This window comes from Alternaria arbusti (genome assembly GCF_024043155.1).
Source record: "Alternaria arbusti strain BMP 1465 chromosome Unknown scaffold_18, whole genome shotgun sequence".
Taxonomy (NCBI): domain Eukaryota; kingdom Fungi; phylum Ascomycota; class Dothideomycetes; order Pleosporales; family Pleosporaceae; genus Alternaria; species Alternaria arbusti.
The window spans coordinates 369,463-390,152 of record NW_026249958.1 but is presented as its reverse complement, the minus strand read 5'-3'; the positions used below and the strand labels follow the sequence as shown (position 1 = coordinate 390,152).

General features: G+C 52.5%; 10 protein-coding genes across 10 annotated transcripts; 5 read left to right on the top strand and 5 right to left on the bottom strand.

Annotated features, from left to right (window-relative positions):
• Positions 1 to 1,101: 1,101 nt before the first annotated feature.
• On the bottom strand, positions 1,102 to 1,720 carry J4E86_009758 (uncharacterized protein; the record flags this gene model as incomplete). The annotated part of the gene is given in 2 exon segments (XM_051450260.1): positions 1,102 to 1,217; positions 1,237 to 1,720. 2 exon segments carry the CDS (start codon positions 1,718 to 1,720, stop codon positions 1,102 to 1,104), a joined length of 600 nt encoding a protein of 199 aa, XP_051298648.1.
• An 821-nt stretch (positions 1,721 to 2,541) lies between these two features.
• On the top strand, positions 2,542 to 3,616 carry J4E86_009757 (uncharacterized protein; the record flags this gene model as incomplete). Its single annotated transcript, XM_051450259.1, has 2 exons — positions 2,542 to 2,746; positions 2,811 to 3,616. 2 exons carry the CDS (start codon positions 2,542 to 2,544, stop codon positions 3,614 to 3,616), a joined length of 1,011 nt encoding a protein of 336 aa, XP_051298647.1.
• A 1,031-nt stretch (positions 3,617 to 4,647) lies between these two features.
• On the top strand, positions 4,648 to 5,334 carry J4E86_009756 (uncharacterized protein; the record flags this gene model as incomplete). The annotated part of the gene is made up of 1 exon (XM_051450258.1): positions 4,648 to 5,334. The coding sequence occupies one exon, from the start codon at positions 4,648 to 4,650 to the stop codon at positions 5,332 to 5,334; it is 687 nt and encodes a 228-aa protein (XP_051298646.1).
• A 1,147-nt stretch (positions 5,335 to 6,481) lies between these two features.
• Positions 6,482 to 7,001, bottom strand: J4E86_009755 (uncharacterized protein; the record flags this gene model as incomplete). The annotated part of the gene is made up of 2 exons (XM_051450257.1): positions 6,482 to 6,506; positions 6,721 to 7,001. 2 exons carry the CDS (start codon positions 6,999 to 7,001, stop codon positions 6,482 to 6,484), a joined length of 306 nt encoding a protein of 101 aa, XP_051298645.1.
• A 913-nt stretch (positions 7,002 to 7,914) lies between these two features.
• J4E86_009754 (uncharacterized protein) lies at positions 7,915 to 9,003 on the top strand (the record flags this gene model as incomplete). Its single annotated transcript, XM_051450256.1, has 1 exon — positions 7,915 to 9,003. One exon carries the CDS (start codon positions 7,915 to 7,917, stop codon positions 9,001 to 9,003), a length of 1,089 nt encoding a protein of 362 aa, XP_051298644.1.
• A 744-nt stretch (positions 9,004 to 9,747) lies between these two features.
• J4E86_009753 (uncharacterized protein) lies at positions 9,748 to 13,206 on the top strand (the record flags this gene model as incomplete). The annotated part of the gene is made up of 1 exon (XM_051450255.1): positions 9,748 to 13,206. One exon carries the CDS (start codon positions 9,748 to 9,750, stop codon positions 13,204 to 13,206), a length of 3,459 nt encoding a protein of 1,152 aa, XP_051298643.1.
• A 267-nt stretch (positions 13,207 to 13,473) lies between these two features.
• Positions 13,474 to 14,115, bottom strand: J4E86_009752 (uncharacterized protein; the record flags this gene model as incomplete). The annotated part of the gene is made up of 3 exons (XM_051450254.1): positions 13,474 to 13,584; positions 13,647 to 13,940; positions 13,996 to 14,115. 3 exons carry the CDS (start codon positions 14,113 to 14,115, stop codon positions 13,474 to 13,476), a joined length of 525 nt encoding a protein of 174 aa, XP_051298642.1.
• Positions 14,116 to 15,658: 1,543 nt separating this feature from the next.
• On the top strand, positions 15,659 to 16,484 carry J4E86_009751 (uncharacterized protein; the record flags this gene model as incomplete). Its single annotated transcript, XM_051450253.1, has 3 exons — positions 15,659 to 15,874; positions 15,928 to 16,136; positions 16,187 to 16,484. 3 exons carry the CDS (start codon positions 15,659 to 15,661, stop codon positions 16,482 to 16,484), a joined length of 723 nt encoding a protein of 240 aa, XP_051298641.1.
• Positions 16,485 to 16,590: 106 nt separating this feature from the next.
• Positions 16,591 to 17,730, bottom strand: J4E86_009750 (uncharacterized protein; the record flags this gene model as incomplete). The annotated part of the gene is made up of 1 exon (XM_051450252.1): positions 16,591 to 17,730. The coding sequence occupies one exon, from the start codon at positions 17,728 to 17,730 to the stop codon at positions 16,591 to 16,593; it is 1,140 nt and encodes a 379-aa protein (XP_051298640.1).
• Positions 17,731 to 18,602: 872 nt separating this feature from the next.
• On the bottom strand, positions 18,603 to 20,589 carry J4E86_009749 (uncharacterized protein; the record flags this gene model as incomplete). The annotated part of the gene is made up of 2 exons (XM_051450251.1): positions 18,603 to 20,398; positions 20,454 to 20,589. The coding sequence occupies 2 exons, from the start codon at positions 20,587 to 20,589 to the stop codon at positions 18,603 to 18,605; spliced, it is 1,932 nt and encodes a 643-aa protein (XP_051298639.1).
• Between the last annotated feature and the right edge of the window lie 101 nt (positions 20,590 to 20,690).

Sequence of the window (20,690 nt, the reverse complement as noted above, 5' to 3'; positions counted from 1 at the left end):
ATTGCCCGCTTGTAATGATAACACTTGCAGAATACTAAGGGTCGTTGTCTAGCTCACTGCGAGTTGAGAACGAAGACTACTGGAGACGTGTCCACGGATGAACGATTGGCATAAAGGACCATCAGTTCGTAGCATCCTCTTAGCCTTTTGAGCGCTCCACGTCGGCTTAGGAAAAACATAAACACCCTAGAGTCTACATTAAGGTTAGGCTACCTACTTTGCATATTCTAATCTTGATGCAATCTGCAGACCTGGTCGGTTTGTTTCTTGCATGCAGTGACTCAACAGAAATAGTGGCCGTCGCGTCATAACCATCAGATCAAGGAATGGAAGGGATGTGTATGGGTTTCAGAACAACGGTGAGGCGCAGTCTCCTGAAGCATAGACCTGCACCGGAACACGAGAAGCGACGGGAGTAATTGCTGTCCATAATGGGAAGGTGAACAGTTTGGGGCCCTGGAGACAATGGTGGAGTTTTCGAGGCCAGATCCGTGAAGATCAGGAAGGGCAACGCAGGCTTAGTAATGCACATGCTCATCGAGAACGGACACAAGTATTTGTAATGCAGCTGCCTGAGATCTCCGCAGCCATATCGATGCTGCCTAGTAACGAAACGCCTACGCTGTGCTTCTAGCAATGAACTAATGACGTGCGAAGTGTCTTCCGAAGACGACTGGAACTGAAGAACAAAAGGAACGATCACAGAAGAGGACCCATTGCGTGGATCTATTGCGTGCCGCTGTAAGCAAAGAGCGACCAGCTGCCTGGCAAACCCCTAGCAGTTTCGCTAGAATGCTCTGGGTCTCTTTTGTGTGGCACGACTTGGAACCGGAGACGCACTTGGTCGTTTCCTTTGTACCAACGCGTCTTCTTCGAGCTCTTCTCCAGTCGTATGTTGCCCGTTGAACTCGCAACCGGGATCGTCCATGTCTGCCTGACAGCAGTCCCATTTTATTGACCCGCCCGGTGGCCTGTACCTCTTCCCAGAATGAGAAACGCAGGGCGCATTCACGTCCACTATCTGTTCGTGACACACTGTGCAGGTCTTTATCAAAGGCGCAGGCCGTGTGTTGATGCTCGCTGACCGTGGCGTGTCTCTGGTTAACAGCCTTGGGGTTTGATTGACAGAGGAAGATGGGCCTGAGGGTTTCCGGACTGGCGTGCGTAACGTGGTTGAGCGTGGATAGGCTCCAGGAAGGTGCATGTCGCCGTCTGAACTTGACTGTGAGCGCTCACGTGGCTCCCGCTTCACTCGTGATGCGAACTCAGAACCATGAGGCCGTGATGTAGCTCGACTTCCGCTGATCTCGCGGGATTGTGCAGGCAAGCTGTTGTGACTTGGGGTCGGAACTGTAGGCTTCACGAGGTTTCTGTTCGCCGCCTCATAGAGTTCGTCGCTATCATCCTCATCTTGAATCTTGACCTTGGGCTGATGCGACTGCATCCGTTGCTGGCTGATCAGGCTCTGGGCGGATGCAGAGTGAGGCGCAAGTCCACGGACGAGGGCGCCGGAAAAGGCCGGTGACATTTGGCAAAGGTCGAGCAGCACCTTTTGCACAGCGCGCGGGTCGGCTGTCTCGATGATCTGTTTGATATGCTCAGGGTGGATAGGGCGCGCCTGCTGTGGCCCTACAGGGTTTCGCGCGGAAGCCATCGGATGCCTAGCTTCCATCCCGACATTTGCCATACCGTAGGGGCGTGGCTCGGGCTTGAGGTACATTTGAACTAGTCTTTGGGGCGGCCTTGGCTGTGGCCGCTGTTGTGGTCGTTGCTGGGGCATGTCTTCCGGCTCTGGTGAGGAACCTGTGAGGTCGATTGTTTGGCAGCTATTGCCAGTTGTGTGTGATGGAGCCATTGCGAGGGAAAGAATGACCAGATACTGATAACCAAGAGCACCCAAAGTGAATAACTGATGTCAAAGCGCGGTCTGCGGAAGATTGGTCTCAGCGTCGCACAATGAATGAATTGCTGGGCTTGGAACGTGTGGATCCCGGGCCTCTTAGCGCGACACCAGCTCACGTGATCAACGCACGGCCCTGCGCAGGATCCTTCCCCACAAACCTCGACCTGCAAGAAGGAGGCGCGTCCGTGGTGCCCAACAACGCGTCAGCTTCAACACCATCAGTAATGCGATGCGCACGCGGCATCACTTCGGACCTCAATACTGCCTCCGTCAGCCCTCTGTAACACGCTACAATCAAACCAAATCAACGCACGGACGGCAACAAGATTCCCACCAACCGGCGCAATGCACATGCGCAGTCGTTGCGCGATGAGAGATTCACCGTCTGGGGTGCATACATCAATTTTCCGATGGCTTGCTTCGCCCGTTTCGACAGCTTTCATAGCGGGGAAACGTCCCCGTAGCTCACTAAGCGGCTGTTCGGAGGTCTAGGTCAGACCCGGGGAGTCCGCCAATATAGTTTGCTTAGCCGGCATGCTGAAGTTATTATATGTATATGCATACTGCGCGCCTTCAGGCTAAGTTCTACATTCACTCACTCTTATACTTTCATTTTCAACTGTCCTACTTTGTCCACAATGCTCCCATCAATCGCTTTCGTGCTCACGCTCGCGGCATCCGCTGTCGCAGCTCCAACGACGCTGGCGCCTCGGGCTGGACGTACAAGTCCTCCTTCTGGATGTCTGGCTGTGGGTGGTAGCGGAAAGTACAAAACTGTTCAGTCCGCCGTTGATGCTTTGAGCGCTTCCAGTACGGCTGCACAATGCATTTTCATCGCGAAAGGTTAGTTCTAGCTGTACCAACTCCATGTGAGACATGTACTGACTTGATGCCCTCGGTTCTGCAGGCACATACAAGGAGCAAGTCTACATCAAGCCGCTCAAGTCGGCCCTGACGGTGTACGGCGAAACGACAGACACTAGTAGTTACACCGGCAACACCGTGACCATCACCCAGGGCAAAAGTCAAGATGACGCCCCCAACAACGACGAAACTGCAACTCTCCGCGCCTGGACACCAAACCTAAAGGTCTACAACATCAACCTGGTCAACACACGCGGACAGGGCTCGCAAGCTCTCGCCCTTAGTGCTTATGCTGATAAGCAAGGCTACTACGGATGCCAGTTCAAGGGTTACCAAGACACCATCCTCGCCCAGCAGGGTAGCCAGGTCTACGCCAAATCCTACATCGAAGGAGCGACTGACTTCATCTTCGGCCAGAAGGCCATAGCATGGTTTGATGGTTGCTCTCTGGGCGTTCTCACAGCGTCGGTGGGTTACATTACTGCCAACGGTCGCGATTCAGATTCCAATCCCTCATACTATGTCATCAACAACTCGAAGATCGCTGCTGCTCCTGGTAACACGGTGAGCGCGGGTGCTTACTACCTCGGCCGTCCTTGGAGGAATTTCTCTCGTGTTGTGTTCCAGAAGACTAGCATGACTAATGTCATCAATGCCGCAGGATGGAAAGTTTGGAATACCGATGACCCCAGGACTGACAAGGTCACATATGCCGAGTACGCAAACACTGGTGATGGATCCAAGGGTACCAGGGCGTCCTTCTCAAAGAAGCTCTCGGCTGCCCTTAGCCCTTCCACTGTTCTGGGCAGCGACTACAAGAGCTGGGTTGATGCAGCGTACCTTTCCTAGGCCGACGTCTTGTAGAAAGATGCTGGTTAGGTTCGGTAGTACGTGAGAGTTGGTTTTCTTGTACATATATTGGGAACACTAAATGTCTTCATTTTTATTCACACATTTACTTGCAACTGCACTTGCTTCCCAAAAATCTCAAGAACATGTCGGCAATATTGTGATCGGTATTACATTCGCAGTCTTGTTGCATGCGTGAGAAGATTCTAGCTGAAGTAAGCAAGGCTAGACACGGGCTACCGCCGAATGAGAGACCCACTAGTGGGTCACCGGACCATGTGTTTTTGCTCCGCATTGCTACGGCTTCTGCCCTTCCACTTCAACTTTGCAATCGCGAACATTTCGACAAAAGGTTCGAGATGTCTTATGGCACCATAGCCGACTCACCGCCGTCCGCAGGACGCTCAAGGGTAAACTTCTTGCCACGCCTGCCATCTGCAGCCTCAGGCTCTGCGCAAGATACGGACGAGGAAGCCAATCCGCCAGGAATATGGAGCAAAATATCGCAGAGTCTGAAGTCATTCTACAGGCGGAATTTCGGTTTATTCTTAGTTTTCTTAGCACAGACATGCGGTTCTGTCGTAAGTTTTATTTCTTGTGTGCAATGACTGCATGCCGCAGACCATGCCACTTACAAATGAGCACTAGATGAACACAGCAGCCAAACTGCTCGCGAATGACCCATCCATCGAGTTTCACGCTTTGCAAATCATCTTCATCCGCATGCTGTGCACGACGATCATCTGCTCGATTTACTCTTGGTACCACGCGGTGCCTGACTTTCCTTTCGGCCAGAAAGGCATCAAAGGGCTGCTCATACTGAGAGGTACTGCAGGATTTGTCGGTCTATTTGGACTGTATTGTAAGTTTGACTCCCTCTGGAATCCCTCCCGGTCCAATCCGTATAAGATTGTGACCTGCATTGGTGGGTCATGATGGTTGAACAGGAATACAGCTAACAATAACGCTTAGACTCTCTGTCTTGGCTTGAATTCTCCGACGCGACAGTAATAACGTTCCTAATCCCAACTATGACGGCCATTGTATGCTTCATCTGGTTACGCGAGCCATTTACGTGGAAAGAAGCGCTTTGCAGCTTCGTCGCATTCTGCGGCGTTCTCTTCGTCGCGAGACCACCATGGCTTTTTCCCGCTGCGCACTCAAGGCCAATAGCCGATGATTCGGACGGACATGCGCCTTTACCGTCAACTACCGCCGAGCAACGCGCTCTGGCAATCTTCATCGCAATTCTAGGCACGCTTGGTGCTTCGACAGCCTACGCAACTATCCGAGTGATCGGCAAGCGCGCCCACTCGCTCATCTCGGTGAATTACTTTTCTCTCATCGCAACGATCGCCTCGTTCGTGCTCATCCTGGTTCACCCTTCGTTACATTTCGTCATGCCCAAAACGCTCGGTCAGTGGGGATTGATCGCCATTATTGGGCTCTTCGGGTTTCTGTTGCAATTTCTCTTGACGGAAGGCCTGCAGAGGGAGAAAGGTGGAAGAGCAACAAACTTGACGTATCTGCAACTTGTCTTCGCGCTTGTTGTCGAGAAGGTGATCTGGGGAACTACGCCGCCTGCTGAGAGCTTGGTGGGAGCCGTGTTTATCATCGGAGCGGCGATTGCGGTCAGTCTGCAGAGGTCGAGTGGGAAGGATGATAAGAAAGCTGAAGTTGTCGAAGAAGAGAGGAGGCTGTTGGAGGATGAGAATTGAGCTAGAGCATATTGGGTACACGCGAGTGTATTATTATCATGTACATGCATTTGCATGACATGACCTAGATTCTGCCTCCATGCTTCACAACACTAGAACTGGCCTGCCATTGGGTTTTCACCACCCGACTGTATTGGGCTTCATTGCCGACCGACACTGGAAAGTAGTCTTGCGGCTGATGCAGCACCTGTTCTCACACCGATGATGATGATCAGGGCAGAACCACTCGCATGGTGCGTTATGTTGCAGTAGATATGATCTGATGATAGACCACTCTACTGGCAACACTGGTGCCACGACAGAGACAGATCCGCAGCAGCCTGATCAGCGTCGCCGCTGTACCTATACCATGCGTCAGCTTCTACTGACAGGCTCATGACTCATTGCGCTAGATCATGCTTTGCACGCAATGCCGAGTTTAAACCGCATCACCCTCATCTCTCGAATTGACATCACTGCTCGCTCTTTCTTCGTCTGTTCCTTGTCTCACAATGTGCTCTTCGCTTCCATTCATGCTCATGTCTATGTTGTCGATCTCATGCACAGTCCTCCTTTTGCCCTTCCTCTCAACATGCGACAAACGAAGGCTGTCTGGCAAATTCTGGCCCGAATTTTCGTTTGATGGCTTGATCGATGACATAGCTTTCCTGGCTTTACTGAGAAAGGGCTTGAGGATAGGTGCGTTGACAGCTAAGATTCCGACAAACTATGGCAAACATTAGCAAGGTCCTAGTGGCCTTAAAATTTGAGAGGCTCACTGTTTCGCGGATTGACCAAATGGTGCCAACGTTGATCTGGGAAACGTCTTGAAGACACAGGATGCAGCGGAGCAATGTTGCTGTCATCATGAAAACACCGGTGCATAACCAGACTCCGTACAGAAGCTTCCTTCTTAAAGGTAGTCGGACGTTCCAGAGTAGAGGTAGCGGGATATACAAGATCATGAGATCGGTGCTGGATGATTGTAAGTATGGTACAGAAGTGGACAGGCTCACTTCTAGGGCTACCCACGTTACATTTGTAACGACCAACGCCAGATATTTGGATATGTTGAGCGCGCAGTCATCACCTGGATATGGATATATTTGCCAGAGTCGATGGATAGGGTGACAGTGTGTGAGGAACACGATGATAGTAGCGATGTAAGCTACAAGGCAGACTGCCCCAGTAATCTTGACGAGATTATGTTGCTGGAGATTGAGCCTATTGCTATCAGCGGGGATCAATCTAAATTTGTAAAGTATACATACGTGAGCCTCCTGTAAAAGAACAGCATACAAGCCTTTACTGTGGTAACAGCCTATTAGTATGACCACATGGCCTCGAGTGCTCCGTTACCAAAGTATTTACGTACAGCACCATATCAGGGTTGTATATAGTATCCACCCTGCGAGAAGGTATTTACTACCCACAGTAACACGTTGGCTTTCCTCAGGTGTAAGTTGCAACGCGAGTTCGTCACTCATTCCAGTGATGGAGCCATTCTGGCCGATGAGCTCCAGCATGACAAGTTCAGCGGTGAAGAAGAAGGCGCAGAGTACGGCGAAGTAATCATCTCCATCCCAACGTAGTTGGATCTGCCAGCAGCGCGCTGTAATTCGAAGTATTATAACGACAATACCAATTGCGTATTCGGTCCATGCTTCAGTCGTGAAGGGATTAGACATGCTGGCGAGACAAGCATCGACAGTTGAGGGCCCTCTCGCGCGAGATCAGGGTACGACGAGCAGCAAGGCCCTTAACATTGAGTATCATTGTAAAAATGAATGCCCGAAAAACGAAAGCTATACGATACACGACGAGAGTGGAGGCTTTCAATCGGGCGCAGGTGACCCATGACGGTGCAAAGCGATTGGTGTGGGTGCCTTTTCGGATGAGAAACCCGCCGGGCACAATAAGTTGCCGCAGTTCCTCGAATGATCATCCTTGTGGTAGTTTGGTGATCTCGGGGTGCTGGCTACCAAGATCGCTGTGAAGATCTAACGGCCCGATTCCTATCGCAACGTCGCGCAATTGGTTGTTGAATTGCTTTTTGACATTTTACGATCTTGTCCGAAGGTAATAAGATATAGTTGGACACGAGACTGGGAAAGAGCCTGGCTGACATACAGCCTTCAGCCGTACCTGGCGGTCCATGCCTTAGCGGCGCGCGGCACACGCAGATAGGGTTGTGTCAAATGTGGATCTTGAACTCGTACCCAGCTTCGCAAATTCCCAGTTGAGAGTGCTGCAGAAGCGCATATGCGCAAATACTACGTCACTGTCAGTACAGTGGCTTCTCTAGGCACAAAAGAAAATTGATGCCGGGAGCACATCCAGACTCCAGGTCTAAGGCCTAGCGCGAGATGCGACCCTTGTCCAGTGCCCCACCTAGACACATGTGAACCGAGGCCCTTGCTGCACAGCGTCCCGTGCCGTTGTACGGGACTGCGAGGAGCGGGCAGCAAGACTTGCCCTTAGCTGAGACTCGATAGACGGTGCCCTGTGGCTTCTCCTCTCATAACACAGCGCCCAGGCACGAGGAGTGCGACGGATCTTTTCCCCACAGATCCGATATAACTTCTCGAATAAGTCTTGAAGATGCCAGAGGACGCAATTCCAGAGCACCATCGCAGGGAGAGAACATGCCCAGTTAGCACGCCGTCCAACTACATTCCGCCGTTCCCTGGATATTGCTCCAGATTCCAGGTTACAATGAATGATCTCGTCATGGCCATGATGGGAGCGCAGTACGACTCTGTTACCGGGAACGACGGCATAGCCGTTACCAAACTTCAGGAGTTCGTGAGTAGAGGGCCACAGTCAAAGCGCCCGTCGTTTTGGGGAACAACCTCCGTAATCGACAAGAGAGGTGCCTATAGCATCGCTGTGATTGCATATTGGCGCAGCGCAGACTTGCACAGCAGCTGGCAGCAGGAATCTGGGTTCGATACTTGGTGGCAGAGTTCAGACAGGGAAAAAGATGGGCATGGGTGGTTCCAGGAGATTCTGTGTCCAACGATGGATCGTTTTGAAACAGTATTTTCAAACCCTGAGAATCCAGAAGGAGCGGCCAACATGCAAGAGAGGATCTCAGGCGAGTTGGAACAACACGCGTATTGGGGTAGCATGCGGGATCGCTTAGCAGCTGCTCAAGACAACAAACTCGAGGGCGATAGATGGTGGTCTAAGGATGGCACCGCAAATGGCTCGAGTGATGATGCAGATGCCTCAAAACGTGTCCGTGTATCTGGCAGGCCCAATCTGTGCGTGATTCGATCGGGCCAGGATTGGTCCGACACGCTACCAGAAGAGCGCAAACTCTACCTCGATACAATGCATCCGGTGCTCATCGAGGGCATGAAATTTCTACGTGATGAAGGGCGCGAGGTTGGGTGTTATGCGATGAATTTGTGGGATGTTGTGGATTCAAAGTCGTTCGTGGCGAACAGTGAAAGAACGTTCGGTTTGGGCTATTTCAATGACCTGGCGTCGCTCGAATACTGGAGTAAAAGCCACCAGACGCATATCAACATCTTCGGAGGCTTCCTGATGTATGCGAAAAAGCTGAACAATGTATTGTCTCTCCGGCTATTCCATGAGGTTTACGTGCTGGAGCCGGACCAGCAATTCTTCGAGTACATTGGGTGCCACGCCGAGACGGGGATGATGAATGCGCGCCGATCTTGAAACCTGTAGATAGATTGTTCGGAACGATACTATTATTGATAACCTGTGGTCAGCGTTGCAATTGAGGATCGTGAGTATTGAATGAAAGTTGCCATCGCGATTTTGGTACTGAGAGTGAAAGGTTCCCCAGAGATGAAATCCGATAGGGCGTAGCGCTGTTGCCTTATCGCCTTATCGGCGTCGTGACGCGACTTGGTACGCGTCAAGCCTCACTGATATCCATCAACCGAAGGCTACGCACAACGACCCTATCAGCAATACCATCTACAGCAAAAAGGAAAAGCGTCTCATGTGGCGTGGGCCGTTCTGGACGACCGGGACCAGTGAAATGGTGACGCGAACAAGCGATCACGCGGGAACGTACCCCGCGAAACATGATAAGCGGCACGGAGCTTACGCGGGGATATGGCGACGCCATCACTCCCTGGAGGCTGCCTGACCTTCCATCGCCCTCTAGCTGTTCTTGATTTTCAATTTACATGCTCTTGACAGCACTGCTCTCGTCCCTTGAGTGCGCCACTACTCCCAGCGCCATTTGTCCGGCTATTGATGTAACCACTATCCGTTCACCTAGGCTCAGCTCCGAGGAGCTGTCGGTGCCTTGGACAGCAGACCTGCGATAGGTATCACGGTATGTTGTACTTGCAATCATGTAATCCTCCATCTCTGACAAGCCACAGAGCTAAGACTCTCAGTCTACCTCCTGCATCCCTTCTCCCTCTGATTCCCCTGACGGCTTCCATCATGACTTGGTGGCGCCGGGACCCGACACTCGCTCCTTTCCAACGCTATGCGCAACGCATCCTCCGCTCCGACGACGCGGCCCTTCGCACGCGGTGCTTCTCGCGCACGCCCTCCAAGTCAGCACAGCACGAAGACAACAATGGCAACAAACGTCCATCCGGCATGTCCAACCTGGAATGGTTGCAGCTAGAGCAGTACCAGCAATGGCGAAGGAAACTCATGAATGATCCATACGAGGCCATCTTCGGGGCCAGCAACGAGAGGTTGAGTGGCAAGGGCAACAAAGACTGGGAATGGCTTGCCAATAGCATTCCTAAGTGGATGTTGAGAGAGATGGAGAGCCACGACGACAACGCTTCGCCGCCGAAGCAAGGCAAGAGTGGCAGTATCGATCCGAACTACCCGCGACGGGTCAAGATCGATAGTGAAGAGCGCGATATCCGTAGGGAAAGAGAATCACACTTCCCCCAACCGTCATCCAGGGCAAGACTGCTCCCTGACGACTCGACTGGCATTGAGTCACCCTCTGATCTCAGGAGGCCGCGAGAGCAATCTCATGTCAAGATTGTTGGCCGCCATTCAGGATTATCGGCCGAATTTACAACAAGCGCATCTAGTGCTACAGCGCAGGACTACGAACACGAGCAGCCGACGCGACCGAAGAGCACGGAGTCGTTTGAAGAATACATTGCGAAAACGAAAACGGATGCGGCTAAGAAGATCGAACAATCCAGCACGGCCGCACCCAGTAGAGAACCTTCCTTTATGGACCGCTTCCTGACAGAGAAGCCCGAACACGAAGACGCGCAACGACACGGCACGGCGGAGACAGGCAGCTGGAGAGAGACCACACTGCAAAGGAGGATACCAAAGGACGTCGTAGCAAAGCCTGATGCCGACCCTGCACCCATGGCAAAGGCTGGCGACGGGTCGTCAATGCCAGCATCCTCAGCTGACGGGGCCCACGAGCTCTCCTCAGAACCACATACGCAGGAAACCCTCCCGCCGCTTCCTCCAAGCTCAGGTCCTCGACGTACGAAGCAACCTTCCACGCAAGAACACATCCCACCGCAGGAGACTCCTAGTACCCAAGGCAGCGTCACATCTGTGAGGTCAACGTCAAAAATCTTGAGCCAGTTGCCCAAAGACGATTTGGACTTCTTGAGTGCGGACGAGATTCGTGCGAACATGGCCGCAAGAAGGAGCAAGGTCCTGGACGAAGAACGTAGAAAAGCGGATCGGGCTAGATTGGAGAGCACTTTCGAGAGCACCCCCAAGGCAAAGACCGGTATGGATCCGATGCTTGAGTCCAAGATCATCAATGACCAATACGTTCGTCGAATCGAACGGCAAATGCAGCGGCCAGAGATCTCGTTTGATTCACAAGAATCCAGTGAGCCCAGGACAACTACAAAGATGGACGAAACCCCATACAAAGCAGACGAAAGCCAGTTGGAGTCGAGCGTCGAACGGATGAAGTCTTGGCTTGAAGAAAGCGGTGCAAGATTCTCTAGTCTTTTCTGGCAAGACCCGACCGAAGAAGCGGATGCGAAGAAAACCCGCCTGTTCTTCGACAAGATCCTGGCACGTATTCGCAAGGGTCGCACGACGATGAAGCAAGTGGTCGAAGACCTAGAGGCAGACATTCCAGCATCTAAACCTCTCTTGAGGCGTATGAAAGCGGATGAGGACCTCCTGGACTCTGCTATCAACACTCTACGACAACGCTCAGAAATCGGAAAGCTTCGTTCATTGACGCCGAAGAAAGTAAGGGCAATTCAAGAATTGCGTCTCCGGTACCAGAGCACAGACAACGACCTTAATAAGGCATACGCCTTGCTCCAAGATCTCGGCGACTCGGACGCAACAAAGAACGCCTCACCAGCGTTCAAAAGGCGCCTAAGCATTGCGTCGAAAATTACCCAGAAAAACGCTCACCTTACGCGTTATCTCATCTGGAGTCTACAGGCCCGGCTCGAGGACCCGGGAATTGATCAGAGCATGCTCGCAAACTACAAAGCTGTTGCGAACAGTCTGCTAACTCTTAGAGATACACAGATGGCCCTAGCTCGATTGCTGGAACGTGCCATGCTCGTTTACGGCGTGGCTCCACATCTCTGGGAGGACATTAAAATCCTTCCCGGCTCCCCAGCTCTGGAAATTCCGCAGGACCATGAGCAGTCATCTCAGACTAAGGCGCCTTCCGCTATGAGTGATGCCGACAAAGCCCAGCTTCGTGCCAAGGTAGCTGCTGAAGAGCGTCTCGCCCATGAGGTCGATGCACAGAAGTCCGCTATGCGTGGACTCTCAGATGATGGATACGCGCGTATGCCGAAGGCAACACCGAGCAAATCGTTTGAAGAGCGAGGACCCCTTGCACACAGCCTGTTTAGACCGTTCGGACCCGTTTTGGAGAGCTTAGAGAGTGAAACGCCATCTAAGATAGGCGCAACAGAGGCCGACGTGAAGGTGACCCACGAACGTGACGACTACGAACTGGCTGATAACATGCAAAACTCAAACGAGGATAGGTCTGGTCCTGTCGCCACTGATCACGAGCAGCCGGCCTGTCCGGTTAAGGAAAGCAGATTGACTGAAGATCATGACGTGAAGAAGTTTGACATGCTGAAGGAGGATCCTACAATGGACGACGCCTCATATCACGCCAGTGGCACAACTACCGCAGATACCGTGCGCGGAGAAGAAGTCACAGCAATCGATGCAGCCCCAAAAGCTACACAAGAAATCTTTACCGCTGGCCACACTACTCCAACGACCGAACATGCCACTGTAGACCCGAAACCGAGCACTGACGATGCTGTTGGTGAAATACCTCAGTCAGGCGCATCATCACATTCGCCAGAACCGGGCTCACCAACGATGTATACAATCCTTTTGCACGATCCGCACAGCGGCAAGCTTTCGCTAACCACCTCTACAACAACGGAACCCCACAAGGCCCCTCCTATGATACCGCTACATGAAGCGCTATCAACTCTCGAAGAGCCCGCTAAGTTCATTCCGTACATCGAGAATGGTCTTGAGATCGTCAAAGCAAACAAGTATTTGCTCGTCTTGCGCGGCGGTCTCAATTCCACAGCGTCTACCAGACCCTTCCAAACGGCCGATCCATCAACCACAATGGAGCAGAACAAGGACGCTGGCATCACAGGAGAAAGAACTTACATCAATCCGATAGATGGAACGGCACGCCTTTCGCCTACCGGCTACGTTGGGCCAGAAGAGAGCGAAGAGCAACTTGAGAAGGATTTCACTGAGCGCAGGCAGGCTGCCGAGCGAGCAGTTAGTAATCAAGAGAGCAGCGCAGAACAAGACCGGAGCGGACGAACGACCAAAGATAAGAAGAGGGGCGGTAAAGCAACGGGTATAGTCAAAACGGCCATCTGGGCCTCGGCACTATGCTACGTGGCCGGTGTGATTGGGGAACTTGCTAGTTAAGACGCCTTTCGCGGCATGGCATCCACTTCACGTGTCGCTCTTTTCAAACGACGTCTGTTCTGGGTTGCTATCATCACTTTTCGATTCAGCGTTAGGTTGGTGTTGGCGTTGGCAGGTCACCACTCCGGTTCAGATTATATACATATGTATATCACCTGCTTCGATACTCTGTTTCTCAATCTTACATATTCTGGAGGACCAAATACTTACTCAAAATGCCTTGATATATCAGAGCAACCATACAGACTGCTAAACCACAGTACCGCTCTAGAGGGTCATACCCTTGAAGGCCCTCGCGATAAACGTCACGGCCCCTTCAATGTATTCAGGACGGATGTAGGTCAAGTGATAGAACTGACAGGACCCAGAGTCACAGACCTACATCTCATGGTCAGCATGGTCGGTTTCCCACCCTCGTACAACACGATTGATAGACTTACAGGATCGCCCTTTGCACAAATCTGCAGCACCTTTGCCTTCAGACCATTGGGGAACTTATCTCCAACTACGCCCAGCCTCAAATTTGGGTCTCCAAACATGACAACCGACTTGATCTTGGGGAACAGAGAAGTAGGCAGTCTGTCTGCAGCTCGGTGCATGATGCTTGCGCCTTGCGAGTAGCCGACCAGAGAAAAGGTCTGATTGGGGCAGGCGGAAGACTGCGCGGTCAAGCGCTGAACAATGTCATCGACGCCTTGCCTTCCACCAGAAATGATTTGCGAGCTGGCTGGGTACTGCAAGGAATTCAGTTGGTGATGCTATGTTCGAAGCAATACTTGGATATCGTACCTGGACCGGATACCCCTGTACTCCAGACAGTTCCGCTGAAACGTTGCTCACAACAGGGTCACCAACGATGACGCCGTATTTTGGGAAGCTAGGCTCGCTGGTACCGCGAGCTAACAACATGGTCAATGTTGCGGTAGATATTTGCGGTCATTGAACTGCAGCTCACCAACGAGTATCTCGTAGTCGGAACATCCTCTGGGGACATCGCCAGGAACGATTGGAACCGGCTCCCCGATTTCCACACCGCTATTAGGCAGCTCGGGACATTCCTCTTGTGCAGAAGAGGTGGCAAAGAATGCAAAGGCCAAAAGAGGAGCAATAGAAGTGTAGCGCATCTTCGTGGGCAGTGAACTTGATCTGCTCTGGTAGAACTTGTTGTTGCACGCATCTTGGAAGGAGACTACAGTGCCTTATAAGTTCGCCCATCTCGAACGCTACTTCCATCCCTAACAAACGTCACAGGAAGATACGACAAGGTTGAGTGGCATTGTGTCGTTGAAAGATTGGATGACTGTGGTGGCTGAACTGGGACCTCGGCAACTGTGACATGTTTGACAAGGGTGTCGATGGTGTTGCGATCATCTGCACAAAACATCCTCTTGGCTTTGTGAACCTTTAATCTATTCGATTTTTGTACCGAGGCATGATTGCAGCCAGTTGAAGACCAGGAATGAAGTATCATGGGGAGTTGTGTACGTTTGACAGTAATGTGTGGTAATATCATGCGCGTTACACCAATTGCGTTCTTTCGAGTTGCTTACGGCCACAGATCATCAATCTTAAATACAGTCGTCTTTTGTCTAGGTCGAAAGCAATGACCGTCAGTATGAGGTGAGTACATACATGCCTGAGGTATCGATATGGCTGTGGGTTGCAACCGCAAAGGCTACAGTAAGCAACAGTTCATCGCCGTAGCGGGACGCCTAATCCCGTGGTCCCACGTCTTTCTGCATGGACGGGTGCAAACGACGACAATCCCAACCTACCTTTCAATCACGGCAAGCCAAGCCCGATCAGACGCAAGGACCTGCGACACAATCCGATGAATCCAACCTTGAAAAGATCTCGTTCGCGTCGAATTGCCGATGCACCCCAGACGATCTAAGAGCCATGCAATCATACACAACAAGTTGCCGAGGTGCGTCGAATACTCTACGAGCAGCTATTGGTGTTTCCAAAGTCTTCCAAGGTCAGTCCAGAACTACCAGGAGTGAGGTTTCGGACAGGCCCTGTATCTTATCTGCTATCTCACACACCAACTTCTAATCTTAGGCTTTACTTTTCCTCCCCGTGTCTTGGTATAATACTATGATCTTGGCTATTTGAAGAGAGTCTCCTCAGGCTCTAGCTAATTGGGTGGTGGGGAGGAGTAAGAGTTGCCTCGGCTCAGGCACCAACGTCGGCGAACTGCACTTGGAATACACCAAGATATTGATGGTGAGACGGGATCATTCACGGAGAGAGGAGAGTGTGGGATCAGAAGGAGGATTGAGCAAATCGTGTGTATAAGTATGAGGCATCTTCACCTCACAACCATCCGGCAAGCTTCAACAACGAGCTCCTTCTGCCTTCCAATCACTCTCGCTCTCTCTGTTCGCCTTCGCCTTCGCTTTTCTACGCCGTAGTCTCTTTACCAAACACATCTTTCGCTCTTACTTTCACCATGATGAACACCATCATCTCCATCCTGGCTTTGGCCATCGCCTCTTCTGCCACGCCTATCGCGCTCCCCAACTCGGGGTCTGCCGTGGTTGCGACACGTCAAATCTTCTTTGACCGCACCAGCTTGACCGAGAATGAGTTCTCCAGCCGGCTCAGTGGCGGATGTAGGGATGTCATCTTTGTTTGGGCTCGAGGATCTACCGAAGCGGGCAACATGGTAAGGAAGCCGAAGGCTGGGTAGTTGTATTTTGGTTTAACTTGAGAAAAAAGGGCTCTATCATCGGTCAGCCACTGGGCGATGAGCTGCGCCGCGAATACGGTGACGACCTGGCTATTGAGGGCGTCGATTATGCAGCGCTGCTTTCCACCAACTATCTGCCCGGCGGCACCGATCTCGTTTCTGAGCGCGAGATGCGCGGCATTCTTGAAGACATCAACAGTCAATGCCCTTCGGCTGTCATCGTTTGCGGTGGCTACTCGTATGTTCAGCCCTTTCTCCAACTAATTCAGAGACTGATCATGACCGCAGCCAAGGTGCAGCAGTCAACCACCGCGCTATCGAGGATCTCTCCGCCAGTGTCAAGAACCAGATCGCTGGTGTCGTTACCTTTGGCGACACCCAAAACCGCCGTGACAACCAGCAGATCCCCAACTTCCCCCGCGACAAGCTCCGAATCTTTTGCGGTGGGCTCGTTCGCGACACGGTTTGTGACGGTAACCTCGCAGGGGCTGTTCTACTTCCTCATCTCAGCTATGGCGATGACGCGGAGGAGGCTGGCGAGTTCTTGATTGGAAAGATTAATGCGGTTCGTGCCGCTAAAGCTTAGTTTACTTCATGTGAACGTGAAAGGCTTTTCTCGTGCTTTTAATTTCTAGAGGAACGCCTAAGGCGTAGGGGGGTAGAAGGGTAGAGAAGGCGAAGTAAATGCAAAATCAAACAAACAACCCCTTAACCAGTCCCTCAACAGCATCATAAACCTGACCTTCCTTCTGCCCACCAGTCGCTCTCTCAGTGATCACCGGAATCTGATCCTTGCCCACCTTGTAATTTCTCAAATCGCTATCCAGCTCCAGATCCTTCACCAACTTCAGCACCCTATCACCTACCTTCTCCGCATCAGCCTTGGCATCACCAGACGCCGATTCGCCGATAAAAGGAAGCAAACGAGCAACTTGCTCCGCTGCAGCGGGGTCTTGAGCTTTGAGCTTGACCACATGTCCGAGAGTGAGACAGGAAGTAATGCCATGCGGGATACTATAAGGAGAACCTAGTGCGTACCCCAGAGCGTGTGAGAGGCCTAGACCGCCCTTGATGTTGTAACCCAAAAAGCCCAGGGAAGCGAAAGCAGCGAGTTGGAGCTTTGTGATGACATCTTCGTCTTTGGGGTTTTGCTTGTACTTTGGCAGGGCGTCGAAGAGGGTGGCCGCGGACTGTAGCGTTAACCATCTGGCAGGCATCTCGGTGGCGGTGGGATGGTATAGCAGCTCGATGGCATGGTCCATGGCACGGAGACCTGTTGACATCCACAGGCGCTCGGGGGTATGCAGAGCGAATTTGGCATCGTAGATTACGCAATGAGGAACGAGTTCCTTGGCTCGCACACCCGTCTTGACACCGTCGGATTGCGTGTAGCCAGCCATTAGGGTGCATTCACTTGCGCTGAGCGTGGTGGGGATCGCGATGTGGTATAAATACTTCCCCGTTTTCTCGTTCAGGCGATAGCTGATGGCTTTGGAGCTGTCGATCGGGCTTCCACCGCCAATAGAGATGACCGTATCGATGCTTTCGTCTTTCTTGACTAGGTCGGTAGCTTCGTCGAGTTGGGCGACAGGTGCGTGTTCGCCGATCTTGGAGAAGGTGCCGGCGTGCTTGCTTCCCAACAGCTCTTCGACTTGCTTCACCAGAGGCGTTTTGCTAGCAAGTGAGTTTCCGGTGATGATGAAGGCTTTGCTTGACTCTTTCGGGAGGCATGAGAGGAGATGTTGTTTGACTGAGTCGGCGCCGTAGTGTAGTTTCTGGAGTTGCGTCGGTTGCCAGAGACCGGAGAGGGGGTGGTTCGTTGCGTCTGTCATCTTGGGTTTGGCTTTGGTCGAGCTGAGCCGAATGCTCAAAGGGCGTCGGTATTGAGTACCAGATGGGTTAATCTTGGTGGGTGTACAAAGCAGAGAGCACTTCAATGAACAGTGTATGGACTTGGTGACGATCAATCTAGTGATGTTGGTCCCACGTGCAATGAGGAAACCTTGTTTGACTGCAATGTGAGATGGAGTCATAGGAAGAGGCTGTTCAATCTGAAGTCAACTTCGCGCATAGTCAAAGGCCGGAAGCCAACGGTTGCAAGGTCGGCTATGACGTAAGACTTTAGCGGGTCGACGTTATGAGGTTATCCCGAGGTTCAGATAGCGGGGCACGGAGAAGATCAAGTAAACCCGTAGTGTGGCTATCATCGAAAGCACTCCGACTTTGGTAGACCTCTCTACGAATTAGGGCCAAGATTTCTGGCATGTACATTTCGCTGTGTGAACACTCGATCACGACATTGGCGCACATGTAAGGACGGTAGCATGAACATTTCAAATCGTAGATTGTAGAGCGGAGAAGTAAGCGGAGTGCTACCATCTCGCATCTCTAGACTATGGTACGTTCATGACTCCACCATTATATCATCCCTTCCACATCGTGTCCTGACCACCAGAGGATATCACTGTTTCGTTAATTCCGACGTGTACCAAGGATCCGTAAGGGTAATAAAACAAACGCTAATGTGAGAAGAGAAACCGTCGGAAAGTATGATACAGAGATGCTCAAACATGTGCAGGGACATGTACACGTCTAGACGTGACCTAAACCAGACCAATCATGACAGGATGCAAGACGCCTACTTTTGGACGTAACGAAGCGATCAACAAGAAAGACAAAAACCAGTGCTGAACGATCAAAGCATTTACTGCTTCTTCTCGCCCTCACCCTCAGGCTGCTGAGGCTGCTCGCTCTGGTTTTGGCTCTCGGAGCGGGCCTTGTGCATCTGGTCGAACAGGCTCAGGGAGGCGTTCTGGAGCTCGTCGGTCTTCTCCTTGATCTCAGCGGCGGTGGCAGAGCCCTCGCCAGACTGGCTCTGGGAGATGAACTCGCGCATGGAAGCGATCTTCTCCTTGATCTTCTCGGCCTCGGCCTTGTCGAGGCGGTCCTCGAACTCCTTAAGAGCCTTCTCAGTGTCGTTTACAACACTGTCAGCGCGGTTGGCAGCCTCGATGGAGTTCTTGCGCTCCTTGTCTTGCTCAGCGTACTGCTCAGAGTCCTTGACCATGTTCTCGATCTCAGCGTCTGAGAGACCAGATCCGGAAGCGATGGTGATGGACTGGTCCTTGTTGGTGGACTTGTCCTTGGCGTGAACGTGGACAATGGAGTCAGCGTCGATATCGAAGGTGACCTCAATTTGGGGTACACCACGGTGGGCCGGGGGAATGCCAACCAGCTGGAAGTTGCCGAGGAGCTTGTTGTCGCGGACAAGCTCACGCTCACCCTGGTAGACCTTGATCTCGACAGCGCTCTGGAAGTCAGCAGCGGTGGAGAAGACCTGGGACTTCTTGGTGGGGATAGTGGTGTTACGGTTGATCAAACGGGTGAAGACACCACCGAGGGTCTCGATACCGAGGGAGAGAGGAGTAACATCGAGCAGGAGGAGGTCAGTGACCTCACCAGCAAGGACAGCACCCTGGATAGCAGCACCGATGGCAACAGCCTCGTCGGGGTTGACCGACTTGGCGGGGTCACGACCGAAGATGCTCTTGACAGACTCGGTAACCTTGGGCATACGGGTCATACCACCAACGAGGATGACCTCGGAAATGTCGGTAGCCTTCAGGTTGGCGTCTTTGAGGGCCTTGCGGACGGGCTCGACGGTGCGGGTGATGAGAGGGTCCATCATCTTCTCAAGCTGGGAGCGGGTGAGCTTGGTGTTGATGTGCTTGGGACCGGAAGCGTCGGCAGTGATGAAGGGCAGGTTGATGTCGGTCTGCGAGGAGGAAGACAGCTCGATCTTGGCCTTCTCAGCGGCCTCACGGATACGCTGGATGGCCATGCGGTCGCTGTTCAGGTCGATACCCTGCTCCCTCTTGAACTGGTCAACGAGGTGGCGGACGAGAGTGATGTCGAAGTCTTCACCTCCAAGGTGAGTGTCACCGTTGGTAGACTTGACCTCGAAGACACCAGCCTGGATCTCAAGAATGGAGATATCGAATGTACCACCACCCAAGTCGTAGACAGCTACGACGTTGTCGGTGGCCTTGTCAAGACCGTAGGCGAGAGCGGCAGCGGTGGGTTCGTTGACGACACGGAGAACGTTGAGACCAGCGATTTGACCGGCATCCTTGGTGGCTTGACGCTGGGAGTCGTTGAAATAGGCGGGGACGGTGACGACGGCGTTCTTGACGTTCTTGCCCATGTAGGACTCGGCGGTCTCCTTCATCTTTCCAAGGACGAAACCTCCGACCTGGGAAGGCGAGTACTTCTGTCCTTGGGCCTCGAGCCAGGCATCACCGTTGGTGTGCTGGACGATCTTGTATGGGACCTGCTGGATATCGCGCTGGACCTCAGCATCGGTGAACTTTCGGCCGATGAGACGCTTGGTAGCGAAAAGAGTGTTCTCGGGGTTGACGACAGCCTGGCGCTTGGCGGCGATACCGACGAGACGCTCGCCCTCCTTTGTGAAACCGACGACGGATGGTGTTGTGCGGCCACCTGTGGATTGAGTCAGTGGGATGGCCAATTTGGCTGAAAAACTAGACGAACGTACCCTCGGAGTTCTCAATGATGCGAGGGACCTTGCCCTCCATGACAGCGACGGCGGAGTTGGTGGTACCTAAGTCAATACCAATGACTGAGCCCTTGACCTTCTCCTCGCCGCCCTCAGCGTACCCGCGCGTGAACATGGCGGGGGCCCTGAAGGCGGGTGTGCGTCGCGCCGCCGAAGCCGCACGCGGCAAAAACTATGATGAGGTCAGAGAATGTCAAGTATGTTTGGATGCATGCA